The 12,676-nt window shown below is 32.9% G+C and overlaps 2 protein-coding genes across 2 annotated transcripts in view; one reads left to right on the top strand and one right to left on the bottom strand.

The window, feature by feature from the left end:
* LOC145255785 (malectin-B-like) overlaps nt 1-9,605 on the top strand; it is an 80,597-nt gene extending 70,992 nt beyond the window's left edge. Inside the window, exons 3-4 of the mRNA XM_080114457.1 lie at nt 2,178-2,235; nt 8,656-9,605. Of these exons, the coding sequence (XP_079970583.1) occupies nt 2,178-2,235; nt 8,656-8,888 (291 nt within the window). The 3' untranslated portion in view covers nt 8,889-9,605. The remainder of the gene's footprint in view (nt 1-2,177; nt 2,236-8,655) is intronic.
* LOC145255790 (serine/arginine-rich splicing factor 6-like) overlaps nt 1-11,074 on the bottom strand; it is a 563,981-nt gene extending 552,907 nt beyond the window's left edge. Inside the window, exon 1 of the mRNA XM_080114471.1 lies at nt 11,068-11,074. The gene's annotated coding sequence lies outside the window, so the exon portion shown is untranslated. The remainder of the gene's footprint in view (nt 1-11,067) is intronic.
* Between the last annotated feature and the right edge of the window lie 1,602 nt (nt 11,075-12,676).

Below are 12,676 nucleotides of genomic sequence, written 5' to 3'. Positions count from 1 at the left end.
CCCTTATTATACAAACAAAAACACTGTTTTTACAGAGGACAGCTTTATTCATATCTTCAAGAAAGAAAAATGTGAAACCTGGTTGTAAAAGTACCCCCCCCCCCCAATAAAAATAACACCCATGGAATCATTAATAAAATTCTTTCCGCAATCTAACCATATTCAGTGCAGCTAAACTTCAGTTTTTTATACCTGACTTGTTCACCAAGTTTCAGTTCTGAATGTCCAGCAGTCCTTCTTTTATCGCAATTCAACAGGGACACTTTGATCATCTCATCAATAGGAAGTGTGATCATGAATGGGCTTTGCACTCATCAAACTCTAACCTCCAGATTTTTATCTCTGGGGGTCATCTCCAGATAATGTCTATCAAAACAATTTTCAGACAATTCCTGAACTGAAGAAGAGCCCAAATTAGAGCAGTTGCAACAAGAGAGAGAGAGAGAGGTGTGTTATTGACAATTTTATGCATCGTATCCAGGTGTACTTAAACTGAATGATGATGAAACAAACTGTTGAAGATTCATAATTAAAACTTGGTGGACAAGTCAGGCATAGATTGAAGTTTATTTGTATCGAATAGAATTTAATTGCAGCAATTATTAATGATTTCATGGGTAGCATTGGGGAGAGGAGAACATTTCTTAAAAGTTTAACCTTTTAAAGCTTAGTAGCCAGTTTCTTATCCATGGTCTACAGAAAACTTTTCTCTTTTTTTTTTTCACCCAAACAAAGCATATTACCAATTGGATATAAAGGGTTACTATTTAGCATCAAGTCTGACAGGGAACTGTGTGTAGTTGAACAACAAGGTGTTTGTTCACCTTACATTTAAACTTCTGCGGGTTAGTACAGTTACGGAAGCAGAAAACGGGGAGAGAATTCCAAAATCTAACGGTCAGAGAAAAGAAACTATTAGACTAGATTTTCCAGCATCTAGTGACCTCAACAGTGAAGGGGTGGAATTTTGCTGCTTGTTGGGTTAATCTGGAGTATGTATGTATGTCAAGGGGGCACAAGTGCTAAGAGTTCATCAGAGCACATTTCATTAACACATTCACTGCCAGCTATAAATCTATTTTCATTGCCAAGGGTATGAGTATACTTGTAGTTTGCAATGAATGTGTTAAACTATGAGGGTTGTTCCAAAAGTAAGGCCTCCTATTTTTAATAGCTACAAAGACAGGAGTGGTACCAGTAAAACAAGCGACCTTCTGTGGCTCAGAATTTGTTTTTCTACGTAGTCACCACCATTCTCTGTGCACTTTTGCCAGCCTCTTTTGATGCCTCTGTCAAAAGTCCAAAGCTTGCTTTGTCACTCGCATTTCTATCACAACTCTGAAATCAACGAACCTATCTCCTGTGTTGACATCAACTGCATCTGTTCTTTGCTAGCACTTCCCATGATTCGGTACATATGCCGAAGGCATTGAGTGACACATTTTAGATTGTCTTTGAAGCGTTTCTTTTTTGTTTTTTTTTTCGCCTCTTTCCACTCCAAGTTCACCAGACAGGAACTGCTTTAGGAGGTGCTCATCTGACATGCATGCAACATGTCCAACCCAATGAACTTAGGACTTCTGAAGCAATGTGAAAGTAGATGGTAGTTCAGTCATTTCAAAACATCAGTCTCGAGGATCTTGCCTTGCCATTTGATTTTCATGATTTTTCTAAGACAGATCACATGAAAGTGATCAAGTTTCTTTGCATGTCTGATATAGATAGTCCAAGTCGCATAAGCATACAGCAATGTAGTGATGACAATAGCCTAGTACACTTGCAGTTTGGTTTTGAGATGGATATCTCTACAGTTCCAGATGTTGCTACGTAGCCCTCCAAAAGCAGAGCTGGCTTTGGCTAGCATGTTAATCTCATCATCAATGTGGACTACATTGGATAGAGTGCTGCTAAGATAGATGAAGCTGTCATCAGTGTTGAAGTCAGTGCCACGAACCTGAATCTTTGACGGTGGGTGCTGTTCTTCTCCAGAAGAGCACTGAAACATTACTTTGGTCTTCTTAACACTTATAATCCTCCATCTATTAGTGTATTTTTTTCTCGTTATATTTCGATTTTCATTTTCTTTTTTTTCTTTTTTTTTTTATTTATTAAGAGTACCATGCATTATGTAATAATGGAATAGTTTGTTTATTAAATGTTATTCATTTGTATTTTAGGGTGAGGCTGACAATCCAAAGATTAATGCTATTTATGTAATGAAGGGGACTTTGGATGGTAAGTAGCAATTTATTAGGTTTTTTTTTTTTTGCTTCTTCATTATTTGGAGTGAAATTTGAAATTCGAAATATTCAGTTTCAAGTAAAACCAATGGTATCTACTTGGTTGTCATTTCACAGTCATGAACATATCCAAAAAATTACGAAAAATGATAGGTAGAAAATTAATTATTAATGAAAATAGTTTTCAAAGATAATTAGCGAAAATTGAGTTTTGCTTAAAAAAAAAAAAAAAACAGAAAGTTCGACTTGTAACAAGTTAAGTAATTATTTGCTGAAATTTTAAGCCAATTTAGCAAAACTCAGTTTTCGCTAATTGTCTTCAAAAACTGTTTTTATTAATAAATAATTCTCTACCTTATTGTTTTTTGTAATTTTTGGATATGCTCATTACTGTGACATGACAATTAAGTAGATCCCATTATTTTTACTTGAAATTCAATATTTCGATTTTTGAATTTTGCTCTAATTACAAAGAAGCACCATTTTTTTTTTTTTTTTTTTTTTTTTTTTTTCTTCTAAAAAGTTGTGCTTATTGTCAACTTTTGTATTGCTACAGAAATGCTGCTGGATGTGTCTCCAGCATTGCCAGTGTTGCATTACACCTTTTCAGGTATTGTATTTATGCTGTGCTTAGAAAATGATGACAAACCCTGATGTATAAAAATATAATGATAAATCTTGTTATATTATGAGTTGTTGTATTGAATGTATGTATAAATTTCATCAGCTACACTTTTTCAAATGTGTACAGATGTATATTTTTAATAACAGTACAAATCACTTAGTTGATATGAAAACACTGTCTTTATCAAAATCAACTTGTAGCCCGTGGCAAGTGACAGAGAGACAGAGAGAAATTACATGAGAGAGGACGTGGGTGGTGGTTAGTGGTGGCGACATAATGTGTATCATGCGTCTGATTGGCATGTCTCGTTTCTCTGACTTGTTGACCCAAAACAATCCATTTATGATGTCAGTCCATAAATCGGAATTCTCATACTTTTGTTTAGGATTAACATCACAGGTCCAGCTCTGGAACATATTTCAGAACCTGGCATTTTTCGGCAACGTCCAACTCACAGGACCCGGCATTTCCCTGCATAATCCAACATTTATTACCGGTGAATAATTAGGGGTTAATGTGGAAGGAGGATGCATGCATATCAATCTGATACGGTAGTTTTCTTTGGTATGATCACAGTCAGTTGCTTATCTCAATTTAGTGTTAATATTTAACAATTTGTGACCCCCCACCTGCAAACAGATATTGTCAGACTTATTCTCTTTTTCATAGCTTTGCTGTCTCATTTGACACCATTTTCTCTAGCTCGTGTTCCCTCATGCCTAAATCAAAACGCGGATTCCATGAACAAAGCTTCTTTCTTAGAACTGCACGCCTGTGGAACTCTGTTCCGTCTGCCTGCTTCCCACCGGACTACAACTTGGATGTCTTCAAGTCCAATGTTAATAAATTCCTAATGAACCGCCCCCCTTAAGTAAACACTTCATCAAATCTCCACACTAACGTAATGTACTTGCAATAACCCTTATCCCTGAGTGGCTTCCGGGCCTTGATAAGTAGTGATCACTGTGTAAAAAAAAAAAAAAAAAAAAAAAAATGTAGCTCAAGAAAATGGATCCCCAAAGGCCAACTACCTGACCCCACCCGTCTGATCTTTATATCCTGTACACACGCTAACAATGTCTCAAAAAGATTTATACACGCTTTGAATTGTAAATAGCGATTTGTTAAAATTAATTTTCAAAAACTGAACTTCCCATCTGTGGAAGACAATACCATGAGACTGCTTTCCTGCAGACTACAACATAGTCGTCTTCAAGTCCAATGGCAACAAATACTTGTTTAGCTGTGCTCTTGAGTATCAAATTCTAACCATTTCATTGGTTATATCTAATCCTTTTACATAAATCATTTATCATCCAATTGACAATCTTATTAATCCTTATCCTTGAGTAGCTTTTAACCTTGCTAAGTGGTGATTCATTAGTAATTAAAAAAAAAATAGATCACATTATTGTATTGTGACCTCATATTTTCAAAATATATATATACGACATAATCTTGTTGACAACCATGCTGAGCCTAGCTAGAACTAGACGAGTGACCATTTGAAAATACTAGGTGCTTTATGTATTTAGATATCCAGGTATATCTCCAATACCTTAGGGAACTGAACGCCTTTGCTTTGCACAGTTCCAGGTCACCCTTGAGCAAGGTGTAACACTTGTTAGCCCCTCTCTGATATTTTAGAGGGTTACCATATGGGGTGGGGGTGAAGATGAAGCTCCTCATTTATAGTAAAGGCAATCCATCTAGAAGAAAAAAATGAAAGAATGAAAAAACAGAAAAAGTCTCATAGCCCTGTTATGAAAATCTTTTCTTCTGGTGATAGTGACACAAACTAGAATGTACACTTTCAATTTGTCCTGAGCCAGCACGGAAGTAGAAAACTGTCATGAGAATGTCTCATGTCAGTGTGCAATTTGGTCTAACCAGAGTTAATGAAATATAATAAATTTTCAAATTAACATCTGTTTGTGGTCCAACAACTGCTGATAGCATGGAAGCTGTTGTACTTTAGGTACTTCCAATGCACACCACAGTTTTAACCCCCCTGTATGTAACACAATGTAACGGTAATTTAATATTATCATCCTAACTATTTTACCATTTAAAAGAAGCTGCAAATAAACTAATATTTTTTTGTAATTTTTACTGCATACAAAAATAATAAAAATGACAGACAAAAATCATGTTTACATTATTGACGCTTTAAAACAACGTTCCTATGTAGTAACGTTTTTTAAGCTGTAGACATACCCATGTTTTAAAAATCTAGCAAAAATCAAACAATAGTCAGATCTTCCTGAAATTTTCGATATTTATTCATTATTAAATAAACTTACATAATAAAAGTAGGTTTTGTTAAAATATTTTTTTAGGTGTTCTATCCCCTCCCATTTTTCATGTTATGAAAACTAAACAAAATAAATGATGTAGGTCGATAAAAATTTGGACATTTTTTAAAGCTGAAAAGATTAAAAAATAGTTATTTTATATATATATATATATATATATATATATATATATATATAAAATTCCATTATTTAAAAAAAGTTTTTTTTATTACATTTTCACCCCAAACAAGGCACATTGCCACTTCGATGTAGGGGGCTACTATTAGGGACATAATCTACAGGGGTACTATGTGGGGAGTTGGGCAGTAAGATATCGGTTCACGTTACACATGAACTTCTGCATGTCAGTACAGTTGGGGAAGCAGGAACCCGAAAAGGAATTCCAAAGTCTAGCGGTTCTGGGGAAGAAACTACTGGAGTAGAAGGCTCTTACATCTACGGATCTCTACTGTGAAGGGGTGTGATTTAGCTGCTTGTCAGGTTTGTCGGAGGTATTTATGTCGAGGGTGTACGAGTGCTTGCAGTTCGTGGAGCATTCATCATTAAAGTACTTGTAGAACAAGCAGAGGGATGCTACATTTCGTCAATGGGACAGACGCTGAAGCTTAGATGACAATTCAGGACCTATCAGGTTGGTGACTCTCTTTTGAACCTTCTCTAGGAGCGAGAGACTAGTAGCAGATGCACCAGTCCAAATATGACAACAATACTCCATACATGAGTAGATGTACTTTCAGATAAACAGTCTTTGGCCATTGCTATTGGTGGTAGAGAAGGTTCCTTGTAATTATTGAAGGAAATAAGTTTAGTCTTGGCAGTATTGAATGTGACCATCCATTTTGTCCCCATTCCACTACAGATTGGAGGTCATCCTCTAGTGTTTCTGCCATTTCCTTAGATATGTGTTCATTTGTTTTCCTGTTGTGTCTGTTATAGAGTGTGGTTTCATCAGCATATATACCCATCTCACAGACAATTTTGTCAGGGAGGTCATTTATGAATATTAGGAATAATAGAGGTCCAAGAATAGACCCTTGAGGCACTCCTGCATTTATATCATATTGTTTAGATGTATGACCGTCGAGGACAACCTGGATTTTTCTCTTATCTAAAAAGGATTTAATTATGTTAAGTATTCTTCCAGTGATACCATATGATCTGATTTTCCTAAGAAGACCTTCATGCCATACCTTGTCAAAGCCTTAGATGTATCTAGAGCTACCGCTCTACCCTCCCCCGCTTTGTCCAGTGAATGGTATATACGTTCAGAGATTACAGTTAGGATGTTTGCTATGGAACGTGCTTGCCTAAATCCATATTGTTAGTCAGTCAGAAGTTTAGCATCTGTAAGGTGATTGATTTTTTTTTCACTTACCTTAAAGTTGTAAATAAAATTGTACATAAAAGCAATATTATGTTTAAAAAAAAAAACACTTTTTCTTGATAATTTTTTTTTCTCAGTAATATAATTATTTGAATTACAACAAAACAAAACAGAATTCTAAGAAATAATTATTTTTAAAAAGCTTTACATGATATTAAATTCAAATATTATGCGACATGAAGTTTAAACAGATTTTTTTATATAAGAGGTTTCCAATAATAAAAAATATATTCATATAATAAAATATATGACTCTTGAGATAATAAATATTGCAAAAGTAAAATCGACTAAAAAAATTCAAATGACAGAGGGTGATCATCAAATTTTGCACCTTTTTTCCAAGAAAGTATGGAAGCCTGTAAGCAACAGCATCTTTAGATAATGTATCAACAGAACAGGTTAAAAATTAATTTTATCGTCTGTGTAGTTCGTTATTAAAAATCTATTTGTTTTACAAAAGGTAAGTCTTATATTGTTTTTTATCCATTTTGTTATTGTACATTTTATTTATTCATAAATTTCTGCATAAATGCTCTTCGATAGAAATTGACCCAGACTATTGTAAACATGAAATGATGACGTCATTAGTTAATGTGTACAATGATGACATTCCACACAACGGTTTGAAGATGCCTATTGTACTTCAATTGCGGTTTCTTATTTTCAGCAACATTTCACAATGACTAGAAGATTACTCGCCTCAGGACAGGTAAAACCAGTTTCCCAAGCAAAAGTTTTACACCATTTTTATGTCTCCTTACAAAGATTAAAATCAAGATATAATGATACTAAACCTTATGTCTAGAGTCCGTATTTCAATTTTGATTGAAACCCATTACATGAATCTTATTTTAGAAAAATGTTTCCAATTTGAAGCTTAAGCTTAAGGAATCTTAAGAAGAAATTTAAATTCAGATAATCTTGTTTAATTGATCATTATGGATCAAATTCGATGCAAATCTGAAAGATTTAAATTTTCAAATGGGAGGTTGTGCCCATATTATGCCCCTTTTCAACGAAACTAAAATTTTGGAAGTATTTATTAATTGATGTTTAATATCTATCGTTAAAATTTCACTAAAATTGGAGGTATCTGAATTTTCACAACCTATTTTATCCCTTGTAGATAAAATTCAATTTAACTAAATATAGTCAAAATTGGGAACCCTTATGCCCAACAGCTACAAATTTTAAAATGGGAGGATGTGCCCGCTACAATCTTTTTAAAATATTCTAAGTAAACTGAGATTTTGTGAATATTTATTAATTTATGTCTAATGCATCTTGTTCAAATTTTACAAAAGTTGGAGGTATCTGAATTTTCATGAACGACTTCCACCTTTTTCTTGTTAGCTCCTTACATCATATGGCTTTATGCTTTGTCTGGAGCGATTTTCATAAAAAAAAAAATAGCCTGTGTATGCAACTTTTCTTCCAGATTCAAATTTAGCTTCAGGTAACATTTATCATAGGACTGTTGGATCCAATTATTTCTGCTACTACGAGGAGCATTCCAAAAGTAATGTCTCCTATTTTTTATTCTGCCCAAATGGATCAGAGAGAATTGCAAATTGTATTGCTACGATGACTGAACTTATGTATTCATGACCTGGAAGTTTCATCTCTCTGCAAATATTGACAGTGTGAAATTCTAAGAAAATAACCCCTGTCATGGACGTGTGTCAGAAGTAGAGATGCGTCATCAAATTCCTGGTAAAAATGCATTGAAAATGGTGGTGACTATGTAGAAAATATTTGTAGCTCTTCAATTTCTGGAGTTTAAAAAAAATATGAGGCCTTACCTTTGGAGCAACCCTCGTATAACAAAGTGTGCTCCAAACACCTATGCACAGCCATCATTCATTGCTGGCATAAGTGTATTGAGAATGGTGGTGACTATGTAGAAAAATAAATTCTGGAGTACAAACGGTCACTTGTTTTAATGGTACCACTCCCATCTTTCTAATTCTTCAACCTTTTGTGTTCAGAAAAAAAAAAAATTGCAGACTTTACTTTTGGAATAACCCTCATATGTTTTTCTGTCATGCCCATGATATGTTTGTTTTAGCAGTTTATTTTCTCTTTCCGTAGATGTACCCAAGTTGCCGTCCCTACCTGGTGCTGAACCACCCCAATTGGAAGAAGAGGAAGAAGAAGAGGAAGAAGAAAGTCCAGAAGCTAAGTCGCCATCCAAGTCTCGCCGTCCGTCAGGGCCCAAAGCTCAAGATCCTTATGCTGCCGATGATACAAGTACGATGCTGCTACCCGTCTTCGTTGCCATTGGCGCCTTCATCCCACTCCTTTTTTGTCTATGCAGATTATGATGACTTGTTTCATTATGATTTACAACATACACATACAACAACACACATGCATATACACATACCAATTTTAATCTTTGAGACTTTCCTGAGTTTCATCAAACTTTTTTCAATAAAAAAAATTTCCAGAACATCGCATCATTCATTAGGTCCCAGGTGTTTTGTTTTGTTTTTTTTTTTTTTTTTTTTTTTGCCAGCAGAATTTCTTTTTCTGTTTCTTAATTAAGCAAAAATTAGAGAAAATGTTTTTAAAAAAAATACAAATTTGAAGAAAATAATATTTAAATAGACAAAAAGCATTATTAGCATTATTTAAGTTTTTTTTTTGTTTTTTTTTATTCTGTTTAAAAGTTTTATTGAAAAATAAGTTCTATTTGATTAAACATTATCAATCAGGATAAAGCAAAGAAAAAATAATCAAAGTTTGAAACAATGTTTATCAAAGAAAATTCATTTTTTTTTTTTTTTTTTTTAACATGTAAAATTTGAATCTGTTGACATATATTTTATAAAAATGATGACCACTTCTGTTTATATATTTTGGAGCATAATTTAGTTTTTCTTTTTTTCGAAATTTATTCAGACAGTTAAATAAAAATAAAAAATTTTAAAGTTTTTAAATATTCTTTTTTTTTTTTCAACTGGACATTTGTTTAAAAACTTTGTTATTTCTTTTCAAAGCAAAATAAAAAAAAATTGAGAAAATTTACAAGAATTTTATGCAGTGATTTTTCTTGTTTTTCTTTCCCTTTTTTTTGTCTTAGCTTTTTTCTTTTTCTTTTCATTTTTCTTTTCATCTTTTTCTATCGTTTACCTTTTTTTTGTATCTGTTTCTTTTATATTTTTCTTTTCTTTCTTTATTTTATTTTTCTTTCCTTTCCTTTATTTTTTTCTTTGTCGTTTCTTTTTCTGTTTCTTTCTTTTTTTTCCTTTTTTTCTTTTTCGTTCCTTTCTTTTTTCTTTTTGTCCCTTTATTTTTTCTCTTTCCTTTATTTTTTCTCTTTTCTTTATTTTTTTTTCTCTTTTATTTTTTTTCTCTTTTCTTTATTTTATTTCTTTTCTCTTTCCTTTATTTTTTTCACTTTCTTTTATTGTTTTTTCTTTTTCCTTTATTTTTTTTCACTTTCCTTTATTGTTTTTTTTTTTTCCTTTATTTTTTTTCACTTTCCTTTATTTTTTTTCCTCTTTCCTATAATTTTCTCTTTATTTAGTTGTACAGGTACAATACTAATTTAACATAATTAATAACTATCAGGGTTACCTCGCATTGCCTAGGACCATAAAAAATAACTAAATAGAAATTAAATAGTGTGTGCAACATCTTTAGATTAAAACCTCTCTTTCTATCTATCTATCTATCTCTCTCTCTCTCTCTCTCTCTCTCTTTCTCTCTCTCTCTCTCTCTCTAGCCATCTCTTTATCTTTCTGTCTTTTCCTATTCCCCATTTTTCCATCCTTCTCCCCAACTGCACTTGAATTTGCTTGTGAAGCCATAACTAAGGTTAAATTTAAGAAAAATATAATCTTAAAATAAAGGGAGACTACCACCAGCAGGTGGATTGTAAATAAAAAAATAAAAAAATTGATGGCATTCTACACACAGATCCATCTGTTGTTTGTTCAGTAAACTATTCAGACAACAGCGGGTTTATCAAATTCTATCTCATAATTTTATCTGAATTAAAAGAGGTGTTGAATCATCTGATTTCATCTTAATATTTCAGCAACACAGCCCTGACCTACTAAATTATATATGTACCTGTCTTGAAACAGCTACAGACAGAACTGAAACAAACACTAAAAAGCACTTCAATATTTTCTTTAACGCCACAGTTGTAACATGAATTTTCCTGCGGAGCTATAACTATAATGCCATGACTAGGGTCAAATTCACTCAATTAAAAATATAATCTTAAAATAAAGGGAGACTATCACCAGCAGGTTTAATGTAAATAAAAAAATTGATGATGTGCTACATACAGAGCCATCTGTTGGCCGTTCAGTAAACTAGTCAGTGTTGGTTATCATGTTCCCTCTCATAATCTTATCTGAATTAAGAGTTGTTCAACCATCAGATTTCATCTTAATATTTCAGCAACACACCCCTAACCAACTAATTATTCACCTATCTTGTGTCAAAACAACTAAAGATTGTTAGAACTTAAATAAGCACTCAGAAACGGTTAAACTTTTTCATTAATGCCATGGGTGTCATATGAATTTGCCTATGGAGCCATAACTATAAGGCCATAACTAGGGTTAAATTTAAGCAATAAAAAATATAATCTCAAAATAAATAGTTTTTTTTTACACTGCACCTGCAGTGTAAAGAAACAAATTGATCGCACACTACACACATAAAGGCTCATTTATTGGTTGCCCAGTAAACTGTTCTGGCAGCAATGGAATTACCATTAAATTAATTAATTACAGATGAAAAGAGGTACTGGACTAAATCAGTGTTTCACCAGTAATCAGCAAGAGAAGATAATTCAGTTAGATACTAAATGATATTAGTCTGGTGAAGTTATCTTCCCTTGTTTGGTTTTTTCATTTTTATATCATGTTATGCAGATTTATTAATCAGTGTAGAAAGTAATATTTTGGAATTTTTTAGATGAGAATTGGTTGTTTGAATTATTTGTATTTTTCATACTACTATTCTCATTTTGAATTTTATTCTCACAACGTTTTGGCCAATGAAACTTTTTTTCGATTACTTTGTATACTGAATTGATTTTAACTCCAACACCTTCATCATGTCATAATTGGATAAATAAATTATTATTACTAGCATGAAGAGGGGAGCCTAAACTAGCCGAGTCTTAAAATATGTTTAAATGTATTTTAATTCATGCAGATATTGTACTTATAATTACAAAGTCAATTCTTTATTGAATATTATATTGTATCTAAAGTATAGTGATGATTTAAAAAATAAAAAATTAACTTGAGTTCCATCAGCTGGAATTGAAAGCAAAACATTTCATGCTCCAGCCGTGTCTCATACAAATGTAGCTATCAAAAGATAGGTAAGAATGAATTGAATTTAGGCATGCACAGAAAGAAGTAAAAATGCCGACAAGTGGAAATTAACATTTTGCATTTCAACTGTCGGCGACAGGATGACCTGTTTATGTAATTGACGATCTCATCTTCTTGTGTTAATGAATGGTAAGTGATTAAGAAGCATGGGTCGCATAAGGAACAGACAAAACATACCGATATATGTTAACAATTAATGTAGATTTATTTACATAAAAATACATGAGAAAAAAATAAAGATATAGATAGTACAAGTTCATTGAAAAGAAAATAAGGTTACTTGCGGTTAGTATTTTGATGAGAGGCTGACGGGTTCGTCTGGAGGGTTGGTTGACTGGCCATGCCAACCGGAGCACGTTTCGTCACCTGTTGACTGGTTGAGAGCCCATCCAAAAGGAGATAGAAAAATACAGAACAGGAAGTGATATAGCTGTGTCGCTCTTTGGCTACCAGAGTTAAAGGATGATAATCGAGTTAGCCTGGGAATTTCAATTCCCACACAACTTGCCAATATGTCTGTATGCATTATTCATCCATCCAAGCAAAGACCATAGTTTTATTATGGCTTACAGTAAATGCCACTGGTATAATAAACTTCATGTCATAATCTTTAAAATAAAAAAACAATTATTATCACTTATACAGAATTTTTGAAGAATATGTCTCCAATGCAACACTTAAACCATTAATTATACATCTACCATGTATCTAAACCACTGAATCAATTGAATATTTATTTTTAGCAC

Source organism: Euprymna scolopes, chromosome 31 (genome assembly GCF_053919585.1).
Source record: "Euprymna scolopes isolate OS-2025 chromosome 31, ASM5391958v1, whole genome shotgun sequence".
Lineage (NCBI taxonomy): Eukaryota > Metazoa > Mollusca > Cephalopoda > Sepiida > Sepiolidae > Euprymna > Euprymna scolopes.
This window is presented reverse-complemented; position numbering and strand designations above follow the sequence as displayed.